The sequence below is a fragment of the Haliaeetus albicilla genome, chromosome Z, assembly GCF_947461875.1.
Source record: "Haliaeetus albicilla chromosome Z, bHalAlb1.1, whole genome shotgun sequence".
Lineage (NCBI taxonomy): Eukaryota > Metazoa > Chordata > Aves > Accipitriformes > Accipitridae > Haliaeetus > Haliaeetus albicilla.
This window is the reverse complement of record NC_091516.1, coordinates 18860442-18883519: the sequence shown is the minus strand read 5'-3', so window position 1 is coordinate 18883519 and position 23078 is coordinate 18860442. Positions and strand designations below refer to the sequence as shown.

The 23078-nt window shown below is 37.9% G+C and overlaps 2 protein-coding genes across 3 annotated transcripts in view; one reads left to right on the top strand and one right to left on the bottom strand.

The window, feature by feature from the left end:
• The window catches only part of GLDC (glycine decarboxylase), a 50492-nt gene extending 38218 nt beyond the window's left edge, over positions 1-12274 (top strand). The window contains exons 17-25 of the mRNA XM_069776039.1: positions 2930-3055; positions 3933-4082; positions 4542-4654; positions 5247-5388; positions 7057-7168; positions 8439-8534; positions 9685-9857; positions 10555-10635; positions 11640-12274. Of these exons, the coding sequence (XP_069632140.1) occupies positions 2930-3055; positions 3933-4082; positions 4542-4654; positions 5247-5388; positions 7057-7168; positions 8439-8534; positions 9685-9857; positions 10555-10635; positions 11640-11783 (1137 nt within the window). The 3' untranslated portion in view covers positions 11784-12274. The remainder of the gene's footprint in view (positions 1-2929; positions 3056-3932; positions 4083-4541; positions 4655-5246; positions 5389-7056; positions 7169-8438; positions 8535-9684; positions 9858-10554; positions 10636-11639) is intronic.
• Positions 12275-14310: 2036 nt separating this feature from the next.
• Positions 14311-23078, bottom strand: part of UHRF2 (ubiquitin like with PHD and ring finger domains 2) — a 93528-nt gene continuing 84760 nt past the window's right edge. Inside the window, exons 11-16 of one of the 2 annotated variants that reach the window (XM_069776040.1) lie at positions 21389-21551; positions 20529-20666; positions 19590-19713; positions 19019-19182; positions 16969-17067; positions 14311-15415 (exon numbers count right to left, since the gene is read on the bottom strand). In XM_069776040.1, the coding sequence (XP_069632141.1) occupies positions 15269-15415; positions 16969-17067; positions 19019-19182; positions 19590-19713; positions 20529-20666; positions 21389-21551 (835 nt within the window). In that variant the 3' untranslated portion in view covers positions 14311-15268. The remainder of the gene's footprint in view (positions 15416-16968; positions 17068-19018; positions 19183-19589; positions 19714-20528; positions 20667-21388; positions 21552-23078) is intronic. The other variant, XM_069776042.1, reaches the window with a different exon arrangement.

The window sequence follows — 23078 nt, the reverse complement described above, 5'->3', positions numbered from 1 at the left end:
GATTGCCTGTGCTGTACTGGATGTTCAAAGGACACTGCATAAAGTGGGTAGTGTTGGTCATGCAACAGGCTTGGATGGGGAACCCCAGCTGCCTAGGAATCCTGAAGAAGATCATGGACTCATCAGAAGGCAAAAATTTCAGAGCATCACTCAAAGAGGCGACTCATGCAAAAGAAGTACCACCATATAATGAGTTATCAGAAGATGAAAAGCACTATGGTCTGCTTACCAGATCCTGTTGCATCGCAGGAAACCATCGGAAGTGGAAGGCTGCTGTGCAGAGTCCTACACAACAAGTAGTCAAAGCCATCAAAGGAGAAGGCAAGTTGAACCAGTCTGAAGAAGCTGGCCCTAGAGACAGCTGAACAACAAAAGCAGCCAGCACTTTATGTTAATACTGACTCATGAATGGTGGCAAATGCCCTGTGAAGGTGACTGCATCACTTGAAACAGACCAACTGGCAGCGCAGAGGTAAACCCTTCTGGACTGCTGCATTCTGGCAAGGCATTGCTGCCCAGGTAGAAAGCATTACTGTAAAGGGATATGTCATACAGATGCTCACAAGCCCAAGGGCATCACCACTGAAGAAAACCAGAACAATGAGCAGGTAGACCAGGCTGCCAGAATTGAAGTGACTCAGGTAGACCTGGACTGGGAACTTAAGGATGAGTTATTCATAGCTCAGTGGGCCCATGAAACATCAGGAGATTTAGGGAGAGACCTAAAACCTACAGATGGGCTCGTGATCAATGGGCAGACCTAACAATTTAAGCCATCACACAGGCTAATCATGAATGTGAGACAGTGATACAGATCTTCAGTGAGATGGATCTAGGCCCAGATGTCCATGCCTCAGAAGAAAATGGGCAATGACAGTTTTTTGCTTTTTCAAGGTGGTATCACACTCCCTCTCCAGCTTTTTCAGTTACAAGGGGAACAGGAACTGATTATCTAAAATTTATATTGCTTATAATGTCAGTTGGTTCAAGTATAGCCACTCCTGACAGAAGAAGCAGACAAGCCTTTGGTATGCCTTGGTAGCTACTCATAAAAGTCTCAAGGTTCATCTAGTTCTTGTCCATTCAAACTGTTTCAAATAAATTTCTGTAGGATATATGGAGGTAACCTTGCTTCACAAGGGCGACAAAAACTGTAGCTGAATAATGCTCATCAGTTTTGATTCACTGAGGATCATCTTCAGTTGGTAATGCAAGTCTAAAGGCTTGATTTCTATTCTCTTCTATACTAACTACCTGAAACTTTGAACTCAAAGAGTCACTTCTCAGCTATACCATTGTAACCTGACAAAAGAGAGTTTTTGTAAACCTGAGAGTTGATACAACTGTAGTTAACCCCAAAGAGGAATCAGTTCTTACTAGTACATTATGTTTAATAGCATTTTGAATTCTAATTTTCTTTTAAAGAGAATTCTTTATTTTTACTTAATGGCAGGCAGTTATAGCTGAAAAATCTGAAAGTAATATTGTTCCTTTAGGTGCTTTCTGAACAAGCTGTGATGCCTGGAAGAAGGGCTGTGTTAATCGTAGGTTTTAGGTATAAGTTTGATTGGAAGTGAAATAGGTTGAAATACATAAATGTGAAAAGTTGGTGGTAGCAAGTTTCGTTTTGGAGAGATGATTGCATGTTTGTGATATAAGAAGAGCCAGATTAACCCAGACCAGAAGTCTGTCAATCCCAGCATCCAGATTTGGTGGTGTCTCATAGAAAAAAAAGTATCTACTTTAACTGACAGCTCACATCTGTCCGCTTTTTTGCCTGATCAATAACTTCTGTACCCAGCAGCTGCAGATGCAACTCAGCAAGACTGAGTGGCAATCTAGACTCACTTTACATTTCTGTTATGCAGCCGAAATGACTACAGATGTGCCACAGTGCTTCCCAGCACTGGGGCTGGAATCCCTGTGTTTCCTTTCAGCACAGCTGCACAGTAAAACATTGACAGTTCACTGCAGGAAAAGGAAATATCCAGGTGCTGAGACAGTTGGGTTGGTTCCTTGAAATAGCTTTTAAAGCATTAACATTTGTCTCAGCATCTCTGTGGAATATGAGGTAGAGACCAGCAAGCAGTTTCTCATGAAAACAAAGCAGCTTACTGCTAGTTATTTAATGCAGCTAAGTTTAAGTAACTTACTTAATACACCTAGTTAACTTAATCTTTCCAAGAGAATTATAATAGCCAAATGTTTCAATATCCTCACTGAATAGAAGCAAAGGATTTTTTTAGACAAGGTATATTTATTGTCTTTAGAAGGGGTGGAGTTGCTAGCAAATGTCTGGAAATATCCTGAGCTCCATTTTCCTAACTATTAGTAACAAGAACCTCATTTATTTAAGTAAAAGTACTTCTTTTTTTTCTTTTTAAATTAACTGTATCAAGCATGTAAGTAGCTGTCTGAAACTTCTTAGCTATAGCCAAAATACTTCAGTCTAAATTTTTGTTCTGAATGGAATACAGAAGAAAATGCTTTGGCAGTCAGCTGAAGATGTAGTGGGAAGTTGGAATTAGATAGTTTTTCCTTTCAAGTCATTGTTCATATGGAGACTGATTACTGTAAAAAAAAAATTAGCCTTTAAAAAAAGAGGGGTGAGAGGAGAGGATTTTCAATGTGAGTCTCTTGAGATAATATTCTGGAACTTCAGCCCTAAATATGATTTACGCAGCAAATGAAACTTTATTTTCCTAATGAGTATTTAGATGCTGATACTTGAATGGCTTTTTTTCAAAGAAAATTGAGTTGCATCCTTCAACTTCATCCTTCCACTTCAAAGTGGAAATTTGCCAGTAAACATTCCCTTGGGATCCTCTTTGAAAACTCTGATAATGATTTGTAGCTGAGCATAGACCATAATGCTTTAGGACTTTTTAACCAGTTATACTTTAGCCCCTGCTTCTTTTTTCCTCCTAAGGTTTGCCTTATTCCTAAATCTGCTCACGGTACAAATCCAGCAAGTGCACAAATGGCGGGGATGAAGATTCAGCCAATTGAAGTGGATAAAAATGGAAGCATTGATATCTCCCATTTAAAAGCAATGGCAAGTATTTAATTATCTTTACTTCTCAAGGCAGGAATACTCCTTCTCCTCTACAGGTAATAGCATTGGTAGCTGAATCAGACTTTTCTTTGAGAGAAAATAGGGCAATAATAGTGAATACATGCTTGAAAAGGATAAGTAATTCTTGCTTTTTTTGCTCACTCAGGCACTACCATGTGACACTTGTGAGATTTCCTTTAATTTGAGGCTCTTTGGTGCAGGAGTGGCTCAGAGTGGTTTTCTACACAGTAGGATCTTTTATAGCAGACCTTTTCGGTCTACATCTAGTATTTGAAATGAATGAAGCGTGTTCATCAGTGTGAAGCATTTGAAACGGCACTTTAGCCTTTGCTTAGCGAAGTTCAAGCCCACCTCTGCTGGAGAAGGTGTTGCTAGGCAACTTTTTTCACTTTTTTGAGTAGACTGGCTGCAGGTGAATCTTGGGAATCCAAGGAATTAGCAGGACACATTTCCAAAAACACATATTTCAGCAGGCTTTTATGGTAGTCATAGAACTGTATTGCTGAAAGCAGGGGGATGGTCATTAGATCACAATACCTTGAAGGCTAGATGTGTCACTTGACTTGTCTTAAGGTCCCAGAAGTGACTATTAGACACGTATCTTTTAATACCATGCCTTCTTCTCTGATTTAAAGTTCTGATTTATTGAGAAAATACTATTTTTCTGTAAGTATTGCTGAAGGAAAGAGCGCAGTGTCTTTTGCTGACTGTAAATGACTTAGACTACCTGCTGATAGACTTGCTTCTTACCTGTAAAACACTCGATGACCTTAATTACAGATTTTTGTAGAAATCTGCTCTTAAGAAGCTTTAGGAGCCTCAATGACCTTTTTTCTTTCTCCCTCCCTGCCACCAGGTGGACAAGCACAAAGAGAATTTGGCAGCCATCATGATCACATACCCTTCCACCAATGGTGTGTTTGAAGAGGAGATTGGAGATGTGTGTGAACTGATTCACAAACATGGAGGCCAGGTTTACTTAGATGGAGCAAATATGAATGCCCAGGTACAAAATCTCGGGGGCAGATTTATTACAACTGGGAGTGTATGTTTGCTTGGAATAAAAATAGCACAGTAGTACTCAGTTCAGACCATAACACAGCTTCCTCACAAGATGGCACAGTGTTTGGGGGGAGAGGTGAGGTTTCCAAGAACAGTAATAAAAATTAGATGGTGGAAATAATTATCTTTTAGCTGGTTTTGCCTGAAATGTGTTATAAGATGTATGAGTTGTACACTGAAATTGGCTTAGTCTGCCTGATCTTTGTCAAAGACATTCTTTACAGACTTGAGTAAGAATTCCTAAAGAAAAAAATTGTTTGCATCAATTCTTTCTTATGATGCATCACATTAAAGAAAAATGGAAAACATATAACATCTTTTTCAACCTATTTTTCTTAAATGAAGTAATAGGTCTTAAAATGGCACATGAAGAATGTTTTGAAACAGAGTATTCCCTTCACAGGTGGGCCTGTGTCGTCCTGGAGATTACGGCTCTGATGTCTCTCACTTAAACCTTCACAAAACCTTTTGCATTCCCCATGGAGGAGGAGGACCTGGAATGGGACCAATTGGAGTGTGGGTATCTCTTTAGTAGCCTTTTCTTTAAAAAAAAAAAATCTCTTAGTGAATCATGGTTGGCTTAAGTACAGAGCCATGAATGGGAAGGTGTACTGTTGTTTGTAAACTTTTGTCCTTCTTTGTCATGTGCTGATCTCATGAATGGTGAGGTCCACATGTATTCCCAAACCCTGGCTTTCATGTTGGCCCTTTAGTGTGTATGGTAGACCTTGCTCAGCACTCTGTTTTCTGAGTAAATGCAGACATGACCCATGGACTTTGAGGGCTGATACTGTATGTAGTCCAGAATGCAGAAGTGGTACATGAATTACGTGAATCTATTCTATATGCAATCATATTTCTTTAGAAGAAAATAATCTTATTCTTTTAAAAAAAATCATTTTGATTTGGATAGCTGCATGAGTATCTTATGATAGAATGAAGACTGAGTGTCATCCTCCATTATCACCAGTTACGTTAATAAACTTTCTCCAGCTTCCTGGAGGACTGTGTTTAGAAGGACGGTGAAGAGAAGCTACAGTTGAAACTGTCCAGAAATGGTAACACAGGAACACACATTTAAGTTCTAAAATCAATGTTTTTGTTTTAGGAAGAAACATTTGGCACCCTACTTGCCTACCCACCCTGTCATCAAAATACAGCTGGATAAGGATGCATGTCCTTTGGGTACTGTCAGTGCTGCACCTTGGGGTTCCAGTGCTATATTGCCAATTTCCTGGGTGTATATCAAGGTGTGTAGACTTTTATAAGGACTATCAGCTGAGGGTCTGTTTCTGTTTCAACAAGTCTGAGGACCACTGGAACCAGATGAACAGGTTTAAGAGCAACTCGTCACAAGATGTTGGCACAGACTGAAATTACTATGGGACAGTCATAGGTTATTTACATCCTTTGAATCTCCTTGTTTTCCGGCAGGACAATGGAACAGCCTATTGCCATCTGTTGCAATAGGGAAGGATGGCAGGACAACTGCTGTATCTATTCAGCCTGCTTAATTCTTCTGTCTCTTGTCTGTAATAATTCTTGAGACAAGTGGACATAAGGCAGAAAGCTGCAACCAAGCTTGCTCTTCCACTGTCTCTGACATTTAAATTTTCATGTTTAAAAGCTGCTTGGTAATTACTGTTCTTCCAAGAATATTTTTGGTTGTATGCTGCAGTATTGTTATACTTGACCTGTATGTAACATTTAACTTTTCAAAATCTGTTCAATAAGAACTTGAATTCCAGGGGATTTTACTGAATTTGAAAACTGAACTTAGTTTTGGCTTTGCGTATGCGACAACTGGATCATGATCTATGTAATTTTTTAATGCATTGCAATTTAGTGATAAGCCTGCAAATATTTGGTTACATATATGGAAGTATTCAGCTAACAGAGATGAGTGTAGATTCAAATTCTGTTTGAGAAGAGGGCGTGCTGGGACTCTGAGCAACTTTTAAAGCCTTCAGTGAAAGAAAGACTTGGAATGGCAAATGTAAGGGCAGCATCTATTCAGAGTAGCCTGTAGCCCGTTTGATACTCTAACCATGGAACCTTCCGCTCCCAGGGAAACCAGCTCTTCAAGAATTTGAAATGAGCAAATATGAGCTGGTACAACTTCCATGGTGGCTTTTCGGCTGTGGGTAAAAATCACTTGTGACTGTAAGCTGGTTCCTATTACAGAATATTTAAACTGTAGTAAATTTTTAAGGGAAGCTGTTTCTTTGCAATGTAAAGTGCCATCTGTTTACACTGTCCCATCTAAAGGGGCTACTTGGAAGGCTGTTTTGGCTGTCTCCTTTGCCAACTTGACTTCTAAGTGGAGTGTTAAGAAATTCAACCACAGCTCAATTCCAGCAGTGTTCTTTTGCTGTGCTTTAACACAGAAATAAGTGCATCTGTGTTCAGTTGGCTCTGGTCTCTGCTAATGGGCAGTATCATCTGTGACATGATACGGGCAAGCAGAGTTTGAGTTGCTGGGATAATCTGTACAGACAGCATACATAGATTCTTGCGCAGCTCTCTGGATGCTTTCCCTGGGGGTAAGGATGGTGACAGGCAGCATGTGCAGTTCTTACAAATGTGCTGATGACATTCTTGAGTTCTGCTCACTTTTTTCTATTCACTTCAGAGCTTCTCAGTTTGAGGAAAGGTTTGGGTTGCTCACTTGTTGACTTCAAGCAAAAAATCTTACACAGTAAGCAGTCTCATAAGTTATGTATACCAAACTTGCTCTCAAGTAATCCCAGTGCTTTTCTGTGAGTGTAGGGTGGAAAGGTGTAATAGCAGTGTGACTGCCTTAAAACTACACAGATGCATTAAGGTGCTGTTGTCTATCATGCTTGCCAGGACATGAACGCACTTAGCTTGCTTGGGAATGTTTTTAGATCTGTTTCTTCATGTTATTCCTCTTTCAGACAATGGGAGCAAAGGGTCTGAAACATGCTTCTGAGATTGCTATACTAAATGCAAACTATATGGCAAAGAGGCTAGAGAAGCACTACAAAATCCTTTTCAGAGGAGCAAGAGGCAAGTATTGGACAATGTTCTCTTCTACAAAGCTGACTTTTTTTTTCCTAGTGTAGAAGTTGGCTTGCGATATGATTCTTTTTTAATGCTATATGACAGCTGCATCTCAAACTTCTCTTCACATTGTTCACAAGGAGAGAAATAACCTCCCACACTGCTTCTGTGGAGGTATTGCAATGAAACTGAGATACTTAGAAGAAAAATGCCTGTTTGTAATTAGATGAAATTATGACAAAACATGGAGTCAACCTTGGCATTCAGATTGTTCTCCTTGAAGTCTAGTAGCAGAGTAATGAACAGTAGAAAAAGGAGTAGCAACAAAGTTGAGACCTCCAAATTTCCAATAACCAAAAGCACAACAATTTAAGAACTGGAAGCAATTTTTGGACCTGTACTTTCCCTTACACATGTTCTCTGGAAAAAAAAAACCCAAAACCCAACAAATTTCTCTTGTTTCCGCTCCTTATTCTCCCTTGTGAGATGGGGGAGAATCCCCTTGGCAATGCAAAATATTTTAGCTACATTCTAGTTCCCTTCTGCAGCTCTCTAGTCTTGCAGCAGGACAGAAGTAATGAATGAGGTGAAAGAATTATCTGTTACAGTAGAGTAACTATCAGAAAATGCTATTTTGCTTAAGTTGAATAGCACCAAAGAACATTTGAGTACAATAGGTATGCTCTTCAAAAGATATGTCTTAAATTTAATGGAGTACACCCTGGCTAAACCTGCAGGTTGCATTTTAAGAGAATATATTATTTCCTCACAGAAGTGAATGGAAGTTGCAAATTTTGAAGGATTCAGCAATGAAATGGAACAAGGTTCTCCAGGATCATGGATATAAATTTAGATAACTTATGTCTTTAGCCTTTCTATAACAGCAGATTGGAGCTTTTCTGTGGCATAACATGAAACATTATCTTGTACATGGCTAATTCAAGCCTAAGACCCAAATGGTGTTGGGCTACTGACAAATTCAGTTATTTTTCAGAGTACTTGTAAATTATAGGATCTACTTTGGCCACCCTTTCCTAGTTCTCATGTTGGAAGTGAGGACTCTTCTTAATGTGACATGGGACTCAGAGGGCCAGTCTTCAAATACCGAGTTGTGTATCTCTTACCTGATAATTTCTCAGGTTTGAGTTTTTGTGCAAGTGGATATGTTTTAATTTGTCTTTTTGCCATGTTCTCCACAAAACCAGTCAGAATAGACTGCTTGGTAGATTGTGTTATTCTCCTAGTAAGTAAACAAGGTACACTTTTTTGTTTACAGGTTATGTAGCCCATGAATTCATTTTGGATACGAGACCTTTCAAAAAAACAGCAAACATTGAAGCTGTAGATCTTGCTAAGAGACTTCAGGATTATGGTAAGTCAAATGTCTTTTTTTAAAAATAGCAGTGTAAATATGAATTTCCTCGATTTCTTCTAAAGGGAGCCAGAAACATTCTAGTCCTGTGCTTATGGATGGTGAACCTGTCACGATCATTTCAAGTCTTACCATGTTCATTAAGGGCTTAGAGAGATATTTGCATCTGTTGAGTTGCAGATGCAAATCTGCTGCTACCTCCCCAGTTTTGTAAACTGCCCCTTCAAATTTGCAATTACATGACTCAACCATTGGAGCAAGTGGGCTGGAGCCGAGAGCTTAATAAGATTCCAACAACAGGGGAAAAAAAAAAAGAAAAAAGAGTTTTGAAGTAGGATAATAGGATTTAAATGCTTCCATCCTGATACAGTTTAGGCAGTTTTGTACACATGCTGTGAAGAACCTGATCGTGGCTACTCTGGCTGCCAGACAAGATGACCCACTGAACTGCTTGATCCTACCCAACTGTCCTTTTAACCAGTAATATCTGGTCAGTGAAATAATCCAGAGCCCAGTTGTGATACCAAAAAAACCATCCTTCCTGCTTGTTTTAAGTAAGTGGGCTGCTATGGCCTTAAATAGCATGCATCACTTTAGGTAGACTTTTCAGTAGGTACAGAGGTGAGTTACATGGATAAATTTAGTAAAGTTCCACCCTCTGTAGCCAAAATACAATTGTCACAAGGCTGTAATTAGCAGTAGTACTGGAAGGGAATCATGAGAGACCACCTTTTCGTTCTATCTTGTTTACGAGTGCAGAAATCTATACATCTTACTTTGCCATGCAGCCTGTCTTAAGAAGGTAAAGTGACAAAACACTTCTACTGAAGTGAGCAGCAGGAACAGAAATAACCCGGGAAAGAAGCAATATACTTTGGGCTCAAAAGTAACAAAGCAAAAAGAGCAGGTTTTAAGAGTGTTACATTAAATCAGTGTGTAACTGTATTGTAAATAAGACAATGGCATTACCCTTCAGTGTTAAACACTAAGGTACTTTCATCTCTTACCTCTACAGTACGCTGCCAACACTACCAATGAGTTCAGTCCTGTAAAGATTATAGAAAGGGCTGCATTTGTGAATCAATTGCTAGCTAATGTATATATGAACTCATAACCTATTGTCAGTGACTGATGATTTCTTCTTTATCAGGTTTTCATGCTCCAACCATGTCCTGGCCAGTGGCAGGGACACTTATGATTGAACCAACAGAGTCTGAAGACAAGGCAGAGCTGGACAGATTCTGTGATGCAATGATCAGTATTCGGCAGGAAATTGCTGAAATAGAGGAGGGCAGGATGGACCCCCAAATTAACCCACTAAAGGTAAGATGGCATGTAGAGCAAGTTACCAGCATCAGCTTAACCCTTGAGACTTACTTGAGACTACGTGAGCCTGCTTTCTGGTCTTTCAGTAATTAAAAATAATTATGTGCAACAGTGAAGACATGAATTTCTTGAAATTTTACTTTTTTAGAAACCTTAAACTTTTTCAAAATTTGAATTTTGACTGTTTCAAGTCAGAAGTCTGGCCTTTGCTGAGAGAGCAGAGAAAGTTATTTATGCAAGCATATGATCTATAATTTTTGAGGCCATCTCAAAGTAATGGAGATGCTTATTTATCTGGTTTAAGAAGGGAAATGGAATGACCTTAAAACTAACAGTAAAATAAAGATTGAATGAATTATTTTAGCAACTGCAGCACAAAATTGCTATAGGCTCAAGATCTGTTCAATTCTTGTAATGCTGTATTAACTTTTTAAATACTGGGGGGATTTAGTGAAAAACTGGAACCACGTTCAAACCTTGGGTAGTATCTTCAGGCAAACTGAAAGAAACCCAGATACTAAGTCGCTTTCTGTTTTAAATCTGCCTTTTTTTTCCCAGATGAATGGTATTCTCAAGAGACTCTCTAGACAGCAGTTATTTGTATGTAGTAATATGAACTTGAAAGAGGGTTCGCACTGGTATGTTCAACTGAATTTAGTGATTTCATGTCCTAAATATGTCTTTTTGCTTGTAGATGTCACCACATACTCTGAACTGTGTCACTTCTTCCAAGTGGGATCGTCCTTATTCCAGAGAAGTGGCAGCATTCCCACTGGTGAGTAAATAATTGGATCCTAGTGGTGTGGTAATACATAAATGCGCTTTCTGCTCTGTGGTTTTCTGGTCAGTTGGAGATGAAAAATGTGTAAGAATAAAAACTTCAGAGCCATTTTTACTGTTGCTCAATTTTTATGTGTGTAAGCTCTACAGTAGTTCCATTAGTTTTGTTTTTCAAGACAAGGAGAAAAGATCTTAAAAAAAATATATCTCTACACATGAAGTGCAAACTTGGTCTTCTAAATCTCAGCACTTCAATATTGGATATTCCTATTGGAAACAGCCCGTTCAGTTCTGACATACTGCACCAGCGGCTCCCAAAACAGAGTCCCATATCCTGATGTTCAAAGCTGTGCTCCAAAGAACTTAGATGAGGGTTTGACAAGATGCATGGCCAGCATGGGGCAAGCCACGCCAATGTGAGTCTGCTACAATTAAAAGTCAAATTGGAGCTGGATACATCAGACTTCTTCAGAGCACTCCATAAAATTGCTTCCACAATCTTAACAGCTAAATATATGTGTAACTAACTTTTCTCACCTAAAACTGAATTGCATCTATTTTATTGCTTCGTGCTGTTTCAAAGAGGAAGAATTTAACTGCACCTGTGAAGTTTGCCACCTTGTTTTATATGTTATATTACAACTATCTTGAACAGCACAGGTCTTGGTAGTCTCCTCCACTTTTCCTTGGTTCCTATCTGTGAACCAGTTATTCAAAGGGTCATAGTTTTCTTTTATCCCACAACAACTGCTTCTCTGCAAGCATTTGTTAGAGGATATGGTTATACATTTTTGAAAATCTAAATATTTTTTTGACTGCCAACTCTATTATACATGCTTGTTAACATTCAGGGACTGCAAATAGATTTGAAGTATGACTTCACTTTAAAAAATCCACTTTTCCAGCATTTGTCATTCTTAAAACTTCTAATGTCTATTACAATTACATAGATTTGCTTGGTAGAAAAATTAAAATCGTTGTTTTTTCTTCTGTACTTAGCCATTTGTGAAGCCTGAAAGCAAGTTTTGGCCCACAATTGCTCGCATTGATGACATATATGGAGATCAACATCTGGTTTGTACCTGCCCACCAATGGAAGCCTATGAATCTCCCTTTTCTGAACAGAAGAGAGCATCTTCATAAGACTGCTTCCAGCTGCCTGGATTATTGAGTCCATCAGGATGGCCTTTTCCTCCCAGACCTGATAGAGGATTTATATACTGTGTATATTTTGGATAATCACCATGTTCGTTAATTGAATCACTGCTCAGTTAAAATGTAAATACAATCACTATGTTAGGTGTGAACAAAATGTGATTGTTCCAGAGCAGTTGCTGTTGAAGTTGCCTTGATTCAGTATTTTGTCTGTTTTGTACTAAAGTTTTAACAATTAACACCCAATTTGCAAAGTGCCATGGAAGATATGGTTAAAAAAAGTAGAAAAGATACAGATGCATAAGGCAATAGTAATGAATATTAACTGCAGGAGTAATTGTTTATATTTTGTAAAAAAAGATGAAGTAGATTGTTTAATTTACTTTTCATATTACCACTAGCATTGCTACTGTTAATATTTCATGCTGGTTTTTTTACCTACCAATGTTAGTATTCTAATGAAATTGGTCAGAATTTTGTGTTGTCATGTTCTGGATTTCAGCTTTTTGGCTGGATTTATTCAACAGTGCGGTATGAAATTATGAAGCTAAAGTTCTGATTTGTCAGAATTGCCACAGCAGTTAACAGCTTCCACATAAAGCAAAATACTGGCAGAGATTAATATTGAAATAAATGTCTGATTTTTTTTAATGAGCTAGAATGATCAGTTTTACGGAGCAGTGACAAACTTAACTTTTTTCTATATCACATCAATTTCCCCTTGTAGTTCCATCTAATCCTCTCCTCTTATTCCAGAGAAGGCATGAAACACCTTTTCTAACAGACTGTGAACTGCTTAGGTATAAATTAGATCTTGTCTAACAAAGTATTCTCCTTCCACAGTTTCTCAAATCTCTTGTTTTCGATACTGGCTTTGGTTTATACAATGCACTCAACTTGGCCTGCTTTGTCTTTTAAGTCTACAGCTTGTGTAAAGCTGATTCACGGCTTTAGCTCTGGCCCTCCAAGAACACCTACAAGCACCCTGAGACCAAAGCCCTACTGCTACACACAAAGCCACACTCAATTACTTAGTAGCCAGAACACAGACCTTAAAACGGGAGCCTCTTCTAATCTGTTCCCAGTCAAATTTACGTAAAACTGATCTTCTCACCAATTACACAGACAGACATCTAAATACATAGTGAAGAAAATTAGAATTTTATACTCTGGAACTTACTATTGAAAAGGGCATCTTTCAGTAGCTACTGATACAGCACTAAGGGCATCAGAAATTGTGAAAAAACACTGCAAACTTATAGTGTGAGGAAAGGAGAGTCTTTCTGTGTTGCCAGTCTAACTCCACAAAGTCTTGTCAAGCTACTTTGGTGTTTGTTAAAGGCAGTTCCATGTTGTTTGATTGTGTCTGTCACTGAGAAGTTGTATTAAAAAATTGGTTTACATATTTTTTTGTATTAAGCAGAGAACTTCTGATTGTTGACCTCAAATTTATCTCATCAATTAATTGGTAAAAGCTATCAAATGGAAAAAAACGTTAAACGGTATAAAATATTTCACAGCACTCAACTATCAGGTAAAAGGCCACAAGTCTTAAGTGCTTACTGCACAGATGCAATGATTGTTACAAAGGTAAAATTACATCTGTTTTCCCCATAAAATACTGACCTGTTTTGTAAAACATAGAAGTTCAACAGGATGTAAGAATCTGTCTACAGCTCTTTTAAACTGTATGCTTAACACTAATACCAATTCACCTACTGAACAGAGGCTGAACCCTCATTCTAGTAAGCACAGAAAAAGCTGATGCATTAAATCTTTCAAAACTGTTCAGCAGCACCTGTTTTTTTGGTATGTGACTAGACAGTACCAGCATTATGTATTTTGGATGCAACTGAAATCCTAAGTAGAATGGGGTGGGGGAGTGGGTAGAGAAAGAAGTTACTTACTTCGGATGAAGTGAATAAGCCATTAAGCTAATTTTGAGCCACAAAAAACAGCACTGCCATGTGCATCTCAAGGACCGGTTCATTACCACTCCAGGCTAAAGGCAAGATCTAAAATTACTGAGAATGACCTACATACTTCCATATATACTTCTATATATGCCTACTTTGCAGGCTACGGGCTGTCAGTGCAGCCTCATGCCTATGGTGGGAATCTCTGACTGATGGCTGTGCAGAGCACCCACAGCTCCCAGCTGCACCGAGCTGGCTCTGGCAGCAACCACCGCCAACGCCAGTGGGGTAGGACGGGCTCTGACTCTGGTACAGGGATTGAGCACTGACAAGCTTCCTTTAAATGCTCAGTAGAGACCGGAGTAGCTACATGACAGCCACTGCTATAGAGTATGTGTGAGCCCATGGATATCAGAGTCAGGTGGTTGGATTTTTTTTCTTAATAATTTTTTTTCTTGAGAAATGAGTTAAGGAATATAAACCCGCATGTCTGAAAAATAAGAAGCCCACCTAAAGACAGCATTTAGTAAACTGAAAAAAATTCTTTTAAAATGTTATGATTTAAATAAGTGGATAATAGTAAAAACAGAATTAGCAACTTTTCTGAATCATAAAATATTTAATAAGGTATATTTGGGGGGGGATATATTGTATATAAAATTTCAGATCACAATATGAAGCGATTTGAACCCTCTCCAAGCTAGCACTGCCTTCAATGCCGTGTAGATGTATTGCCACTGATACAAGACCTACTAAAAGCATACAGTTTAACTAATACAGAAGTGGCTTTTTTATATGAAATATTTTTTACACAACTAGAGTGTCTTGAATACCCTCTTTAAGTGCAAAAAACACAGATCACTTTACACTAATGCAGCAACAATGCATTCATATTGTTCTCATTAGTCATTAGTAGTCAACTTGCATAAGATACAAGAAAAGCACAATGAAGCTCACAAAAATAGACTAAAAATCAGCCAGTTCTTGCAAAAAAATACAGCATAATAGAAGAAAAAGACAAAAAAGGATTATGCACACCACAGAATCTGCTGTTCTTTAATCCAGCTGGCTTAAGTGCTGTTTCTGGTTTTTTTTGCTGTTTTTTGTGGGTTTTTGTTTTGGTTTGGGGTTCTTTTTGTAAATCAAACCGCATGGACCAGGCACAACTAATATTCAGGAGGCAGTGTGTAGCTAAAACTTCACTAACTTTTTGTCATCCCCACAATTTATTTTCCTCTGTCCTGAGGTAGTTACAAAAAACAAATCATAAATTAAGCATCAGCTAGGCCAGTAAGAGCTGAGGCTTTTCTTTTTTTTTTTCCTTTAAAAACTATTTGTTAACTGGCCAAAACTACCCTTGATGTTAAAAGACAGCTGAGAATTAGAGTTCTCACTACACCAAAAAGATGGCTATTAGGGGAAGAGGGTTAGCTGCTTCAAAATGTGACAATATATTGAGTCCCATCAAGCTGGCTGGTCCACTGTTGAATTTCCCATATTTATTCTCCTTTACTGTCTATAAAGTCACTGGGAGAAGTACGGAAGGATCTGAGCACGTCATCGTCCTTTACTGTAACCAGGGAAGAACTGGTCCAGTAGTGTCTGCAGTATCTTGTTGGGAACCATGGTGTAGCCTTTTCCCAGGTCATAGCGGCAGGCAGGGCAGGTGAAGACTTCAGCTCTGAAGGAACGCTGTAAACAACTCTAGGACACACAAAGACAGGGAAGTGAATTATGAGAACTTTGTTTTAGACTGACAGCTTAACCCAGCAAAAACTAAGGAATCACTATAAACCAAAGATGCAATCTATCTGCTGTACCACCAGAAAAAAGGAAGTCATTACCAAGTCCTCTGGTGCCTACCTGTGCCTCTATGTCTAAAATGTCCTAACAAAGGAACTCTGCTCTGGGCTGGGATGTGAAACATCGAGCTTGGGAGGAATTAAATCACTACTGAGATTTCCCCTTCATTTCCACTAGTGCCTTCCTGTGAATCACAGCCATATCTGCAGCTTCATTCTAGCTTCATGGTTAGATTGCTAGTTTTCCAGACCTTCATTTCAAGAGGAAGGTGAGTACACCAGGTATATTGTTTAAACAATCTCCACCTATCTCATCGGATGAGATTCAGTTAAGCCTTAAAGACATATGTAGAATAATACAATCTCTAACACATTAGCATCTGTGCTGCCCTTCTTATTATGTTACCACAGGCTGCAGATAGCCCAAGCACATGAGCCGAGTATCAGAAATTTATCAGGGCAGATCTGTGCCCAAACAGCAATAGCAGCTTACTATCAAACTATTCCTTACAACTTTAATTGGATGTTATTTTGTATTTGCAAGTATCTACCGACATGTTCAAATTCTGTGCTTTGTGAGTGGGTTGCCATTCAGCTTTCTCTTCTCCATGGTTTTCCAATTTCCACAATTCTGAATATTAACCCCTTCATAATACTTTTTGGTTTTTAAGAAGCCATAATCATTCTATGTGTGCAGGCCATCCATAACAATACAGCGATTTTTACTGGAGTGATACGTATCTTTTTGAACTTGCATTATCAGATATTGTTCTAGGATGATAACAGTCTGAGTCCTTTTAGGCTCTTAGGCAGAAATGCTAGGTATGGCAGGCACAGTTCAAATACGTACAATTCAGCACAGGCTTCTGTACACACCTGTGTTACAAAAGTTAACTCTAGTACAAATTCGATTCCAAACTCCTTACATTATATCCAACTGATCAAGATTTTAAGATACACGAGTTATAAATTGACTCCTGTGGCCCTCCTACCAAACATAAACAATGCCAAGAATAACAAGATAACATAATTTACTCCAAATAAGCCCAAATAATTTTCTTGTATTTACCCTGCATCCTTTCAACAACTCTTAAGTGTTACACAATTATAAAATCTGGTTTTATTCCTTAATTATGTAAAATTAAATTAGTGTTACTGTACCAACATCTAGCTCCCAGACCAAATCAATTTCTAGTGTAATTCCACTGATCACAAAGGAATGACAGCAATGGTAAACTTCATTCATTATGTCTACCAGGAACTATACTAAACATACTTCCACTCTTTATTACATAAAATTAAGGTTACACAGCAATCACTGAATGCAAACTTGTTGCATGTTTTTGCTCAGAATGTTAGGCAATAATTATTGTCTTTCTAAAATACATATGGCTTTGGTGACTGGTGTCTCAGAGCCAAGAAAACAGCCCAGAGCATGACCGAGTTCATTCTTACTTTACAGACGTTGTGGAGGCACTCTGTTGTCACTGGCTGGTAAACCAGCTCCTGGCAGCAGACACACATAAAGGATTGTTCCAGTTTCTTCAGAAAATTCTAGTGTAGGGCAAAGGAATAAAAAAGACAAACTCTATTACAATTCTCATGAATGCCACTTATTACAGAAAGACGATGAACTTCCAGAAGTTAAGTCCTCCGTACCCATGACTACAGCTTTCTAAAAGTAATCGGGAAGCAGGTCCATAGCTGTGTAATTTTCCTGCTTTTCCACAAATCAGAGAACTCATGTTTTAAAGATTATTTACTTGTTTGTATGAGTACTGTTATAAACAAAATGAAACAGACTGGAGGGCCCCTCATGACTGTTAGCGTAGGTCAGAAAATTTAGTAGTTCTGTTTAGTGACTGCTGCTAGAAATTTGCATGTCCCTGAAAGATCTCTGCTTCTCTGCCAAGGGAATTACTTCTGCTAAGAAAGCCACTTCTGCACCTGCTCCTGTGCTTATGGGTTATGGCTAGCTTAATGGCTTCTTCTCTGCTCAGGTCAAATTCTCTGCAGTGTGTAAATCAACCTCCCTGGTTTCTAAAGCTTCTCAGGGCATCTCTGAGGAATCTCAAGATACATTCATATCAGGTGTTTTACACAGACAAGCAAGCTTATCTCTGGCATGTCAGTGATCTCCAAGTATCTCAAGAATACAAGCTTGGGTATAGAAAAAAAAGCAAATCTATGGGTAATCAAAATACAGTTCTTTGTGATAATTTTTAAAATACCAGATTTATCATAAACCACATTTTATTTAGTTAAAAGGGAAGGTGGTTGTTTCAAGAAGATAGATTTACATTTTCACAGTAGCAACCCAAAACTACCAGTGATTCCTGTTGCCTTTAGGGGCAGCCAAACAGAAATCTTAGCAAAATCATGGGTAGGAATCTGTAGAAAAGTGACTTCTCAGCCACATTTAAATTACTGTTTTCTCCTTTTCACAAACACGTATCTCTATTGCCTGTTATCATGTACAGTTGTAAGAGCTTAAATTCCTTCTAGTCATTCCAGACACTGGACAGAAGACAGATAACAATGAATAACTTTACACATTTCCTACACAAAGACAACTGCAGCAGCATTACAGCAAAAACTAGTACTGTAAGTGGAAGAACAGGGAGTTATAGATGCTTCTTCTGTTACTGAAGCACCATAAAAAGCCACTGGTAATTCTCAAATAAACTAAATATGTATGTCCATTTTTAGATACCCATTTTGCAAATAATGGTTTGGTTTTCACTGAGTTGAGTTTTATCAAGTTATTTTAACTTCTTAGTGCCTTGATTTCTTCTGCAAAACAGCTAAAATAACTATGAACTTGTCACTGGTAAGACTAATTATCACTGAAAGACAGTATTTCAGGACATACTCCTTTTGTGGACTTTTTTTATAGTAATGTCTATAGTCTCTTCAATCTTAAGCTATTCTTGCTATCTTCTTGACATTTAGGGGGAGGAAAGTATTTCCTCTCTTACTCAAGTTTCACTCTCTACAGAGTGGGATAATCTAGATTTGATGAAAATATTTTCATTTCATATCTAAATTTGAAGATAACAGTACTTTTATCTTCTTAAACAAAGCAAGCAAGCTGTATTTTCCATCATAAAGTTATTTTCTGTCTCAACAGAAAGGAGTGACTAGAACCACCTTTCTTTGTGTTTGATTCCTCACATGAGCACAGCACAAAAATACATGTATAATTTCAGAGAAAACATACTCACTTCAAAAATGAAAACAAAAAAAAAGCCACTTCTAACTTCAAAATGTTTTTTGAGCGAGAAAAGATCTCTATTATGCAGGTGTAAACTGAGCCATCAATAGCAAATTGTACAAGTGAGGATTATTTTCTTGAAATCAAAGTCTTACAAGTAAATATAATGCTAGACACAGTCTGTATTCAGCAAAAGTTCAACAAGCACATTAGGTTTTAAGAGAGACTCAAGATTTCACCTAAGTCTACAGAAAAGGTAAACATTAAAAACTATGCATGCAGCAAACATACTGGTCCTTCCTTAAGAGATGCAAGTACTTCATCCCACAGTTTCTGGTTCATACAGTCTTCTCTAATCAGCCATTGCTGCTCTTGGGTCAGCTGGAAAGCCTCTCCTTTCCCTCCATCTCCCATCCTCATGGCTTTGGGTGTATTCGTAGGTTCCTCTATACCTGCTTAAGATTATGACCATCAGACAGAGTAACAACAGAGTGTTAGTCTAAACTAATAAAAGGGGAAGACAAAACTGTTTCTAGACAGCTAAAACATGGATTACACCCATGAAATGTAGCAATCAAATCCCTACTCCAGCTCATACTGTTCAGCATTGTTCTGGACTGCAGCACACAGTTGCACAGAAGACTTCATTTTACTACAGAGCTTAAGAGGAAAAAAAATACCCGTAAGCGTAGTAAATAAGGTAAGATGCCTACACTACTACTTAATTACAGAGCATGTACTTATCAATTTACATTAGTATTCCAAATAACTTCAGACTTCCACAAAGTTTTCATGCTACTGGCTTAATGAACGTAATATGACAGACTTCACTGATAAATGCTAAAAAAGTAAAAAGAAATACCATCATCAATTGTCCTTTTCTGGTTTCCATTACTCTGGCTGGTTGGCTCCTGTTTCACAGTTTGCTTTTTAACCTTATCTTTCTTCTCCTTACTAGCCATGGCTTCCAAATAACCTTCTGGATACTGAAATAAAAAAGCATAGATTTAAACCAAAACCCACTGGCATACAGGAATTCCCAAATACCAACAAGACTAATTTCTAAAAGACTTTAAAACCTTGTGATTACATATTGAAATAACTTACAAAATGATTTTTAAATTCCTACATGACGCAGAAAACATTTAAATTAGTATCTATTATTAAGAAAGTATAGTCAAGTCAAAGAATCTAATCCAGACTCCTTTGTATTAAAAGGAACCCGAGATCCCAATCTATGCCCTTACAACTATACAAATCAGTTAGGCAAAGTTTAAGATGATGGTATGCTGTAAGATACACCATTGCCTTGCTGAGAAAATAAACAGCATGTTAATTCTTTCCATCTTTCATGGGTTCTGCAATGTCCAAGTCCTCATGGGTCAGTTTATTTCTGTGCCTGAAATACACTATCTATACAAAAACCTCAGTCACATGGAGAGAAAAATACATAAAAATGCACAGGTTTTTCGATATTTCAGACTCAGCTATAACAATAGTTGCTTGTAATTCTTTCCAGCCTAAGGATCGCAAAACTGGATTCAAACTCTTAATTTTCCAGTTCACATATGCAAAGCAATTCACTGTTAAGGCAGAAAGGTTCATCCACCCTTCCTTCTACTGTGCCACTATTACAGGATTCTTTCAGTCTGCAGATAATCTGTAGTGGGTTTTGGCATTAGATCCTGTCACGGTGAAGTACAAGAAAAAACCTCAGGGCTTTAATTTAACTGATTTCTATTTCTGGAATTCGTTTACTGGAACTGAGAATAAAACCAACTCTGCAAGTCCTGATTCGAACCTGTACACTCAGACCCAGTTTCTTTGACCGCTCCATTCCTTCTGAAGTCCAAGGTGCAGGCTCAACATCATCTCTCCTCAGAAGATAACGCCAAACTAAAAATCCACATTTTCCAATTTCTGGCCAATATTTCACCACCTAAAGAACAATATAAAACTTCTGCCATTATTTCATCACAAGCCAAACACATGCACATAGTCATACTTTAATTATTCAAGAAGAAATGAGAAGACTAAGTTATACATTACTATTGTACAGCAGCTCTTCCCTCAGGTAAAAAATTTTTGAATTTTTGATAAATACAGTGCTCTTAAAAGGCACACACCTTTATATGAGATGCTGAGAAGTCATTAAACGCACAAAAAGCTAGGATATATTTGGAAGAAGTGAGGAAATAATTAGATTTCCAGGGATGAATATGCACACAATATGTCTGCTCAGTATATATATAAACCATATATACCTACCAGAACATAATGAACAGTAGTATTTCTACTACCACTGCCTGATTTGACCCAGGATTGAAAACCCTTCAGAATCAGACTCAAACCAAACCATGGATCTCAGAATGGAAGAAATAATATGGTTTATAATATGCTTTGTATGTGGTCAGTAAGCACTTATAAATAGCTTACATATTTAATTTTATATATCCTATTATGGATTATGTTCTATTATCACTGCTCTGAATAACTTCATTTCAGTTCTTTGCAGAATAAGCTAAGGCTAAAAAGCTATCATAGAGAAAAAAGAATTATTTCTTTTAAGTAATAATGAAGAATTTGCAATGTAACACACGTGAGACTTTTTAAAACAGCTGAAGAAAAATGTTATGTTGCACTTAGTAGAAATCAGAATACCTTGTAAATGCCATCATATCTGTTGCCTTCCTCTGGGGCATATTTGCTGATTCGCCGTCCTTTTGAACTGCGCACTACTCTGACTGGCTTACCAGCTCTCCAGTTCTTAGACTCTGCTCCATTTTTGTCATCCAGTGGGGCATCACAGTTAAGGGCCAATGCCCTAGAAAGACAGTCAAAACCTTCATAAACTAGATTGCTTCACACAACAGATTTTTGAGAATTAATGTAATTAAGTCATATCTATTTTCCTTATCTAATTACACTTTATCAAGCAGCATAGAACTTTTCAGTATATTCTTTAACAACTGCAGATGGTAAGGAAAAAAATGGGTACACAGAATAGTTTGTTGTCAAGATTCCAGATGAAAACTCAGCTGATATTGCTAAATAAAACAAACCAAACCTTTTAGATTCAATAATCTTCATTTGTAAAAATAAGCCCTTCCTAAATAGCATTGAGGGAATTAAAAGAAAATTGTAACAAAAGGCAAACTTCTATCGCTATTCCCCATTAACTGCAGATTTTAAGGCTTTTTAAGTTGTGTACGCAGAAGTAATGAATATGATGAAAAACACTACAGAGAAAAAAGTACATAGTAATCATCCAAAAAACTCCAAGTAACTGAAATGTCTCACATAATACATAAACTGCCTCACAGCAGGAGTTAAATAATGGTAGCCAGCTCAAGGACAAGCAAACCCCTTTATCCACTAACAACACAAAGACCCTCTTCTAGAAACCTGGAGCAAGACAGTATGAATACTTACTAGACCAAGCTGATGTAATGAACAGTATTTCTACTACCACAGCCTGATTTGACCTGGGATTGAAAACCCTTCAGCATCAGACTTGAACCAAACCATGGATCTCAGGATGGAAGAAATAATACGGTTTATAAACAGCCATGGTATGAGTATAAAACCCACATTGTACAGAACAGTAAGGGACAGGCATACAATGACAACTTTAAAAACGTTTCTTATGTAAAAACAAAACTTAAAAAAGGAAAAATATCTGGACAAGCAAAACCAATACTGATTCAACTACAGGGAATCATCATAATCTTCATTATCAAAGTGCCTGAAAACTTGTATCAAAATCACTGAGAGCACCTCGTTACACTCCATGCGCACTAATGCCTGCAAAGCTACACGACAAGCTTTATCAGTGCATTTCTCATTTGCCAAGAGCAGAGAAATGCTGAGACTAAGGAGTCCAGCTTTTAATTCTGTTTCCCAAAGCAAGTTTGCTCTATTCACTAAATATGCTTGTAAACCTTTTGCTTAAACTTACTTCCACCTTCGCTCCCTCCTTGTTCTTGTTCACATCATGTCCCCCCTCTCTCTCCCCCTCCCTTTCTCAGCAGCCAAGTCAGGCTTTTCCTCTAAGCACCACCCAAAAGCTTGAAAGAATCCCTCTCCACTCTGCTTGACAGGAGCAGATCATATCTAAAAGCAGACCTAGCAAAGAAAACGTCTCAGTCAATATCAGCATCCCACAGTTGTTAAGTGGTCAGCTGCCTAACAGGTTATGCTCCTAGAAACAGAAAAGGATGGAGATCTCTTCATTCAGGCAGGCTTTTATAAGATGTAAAAACACTTTAAGCAGATGTCTAATTAATCTTTTGGACATATATCTTCTTTTTCAAGCACCTGCTTTTGATAAAGCAACACTCTAATTCCTTGC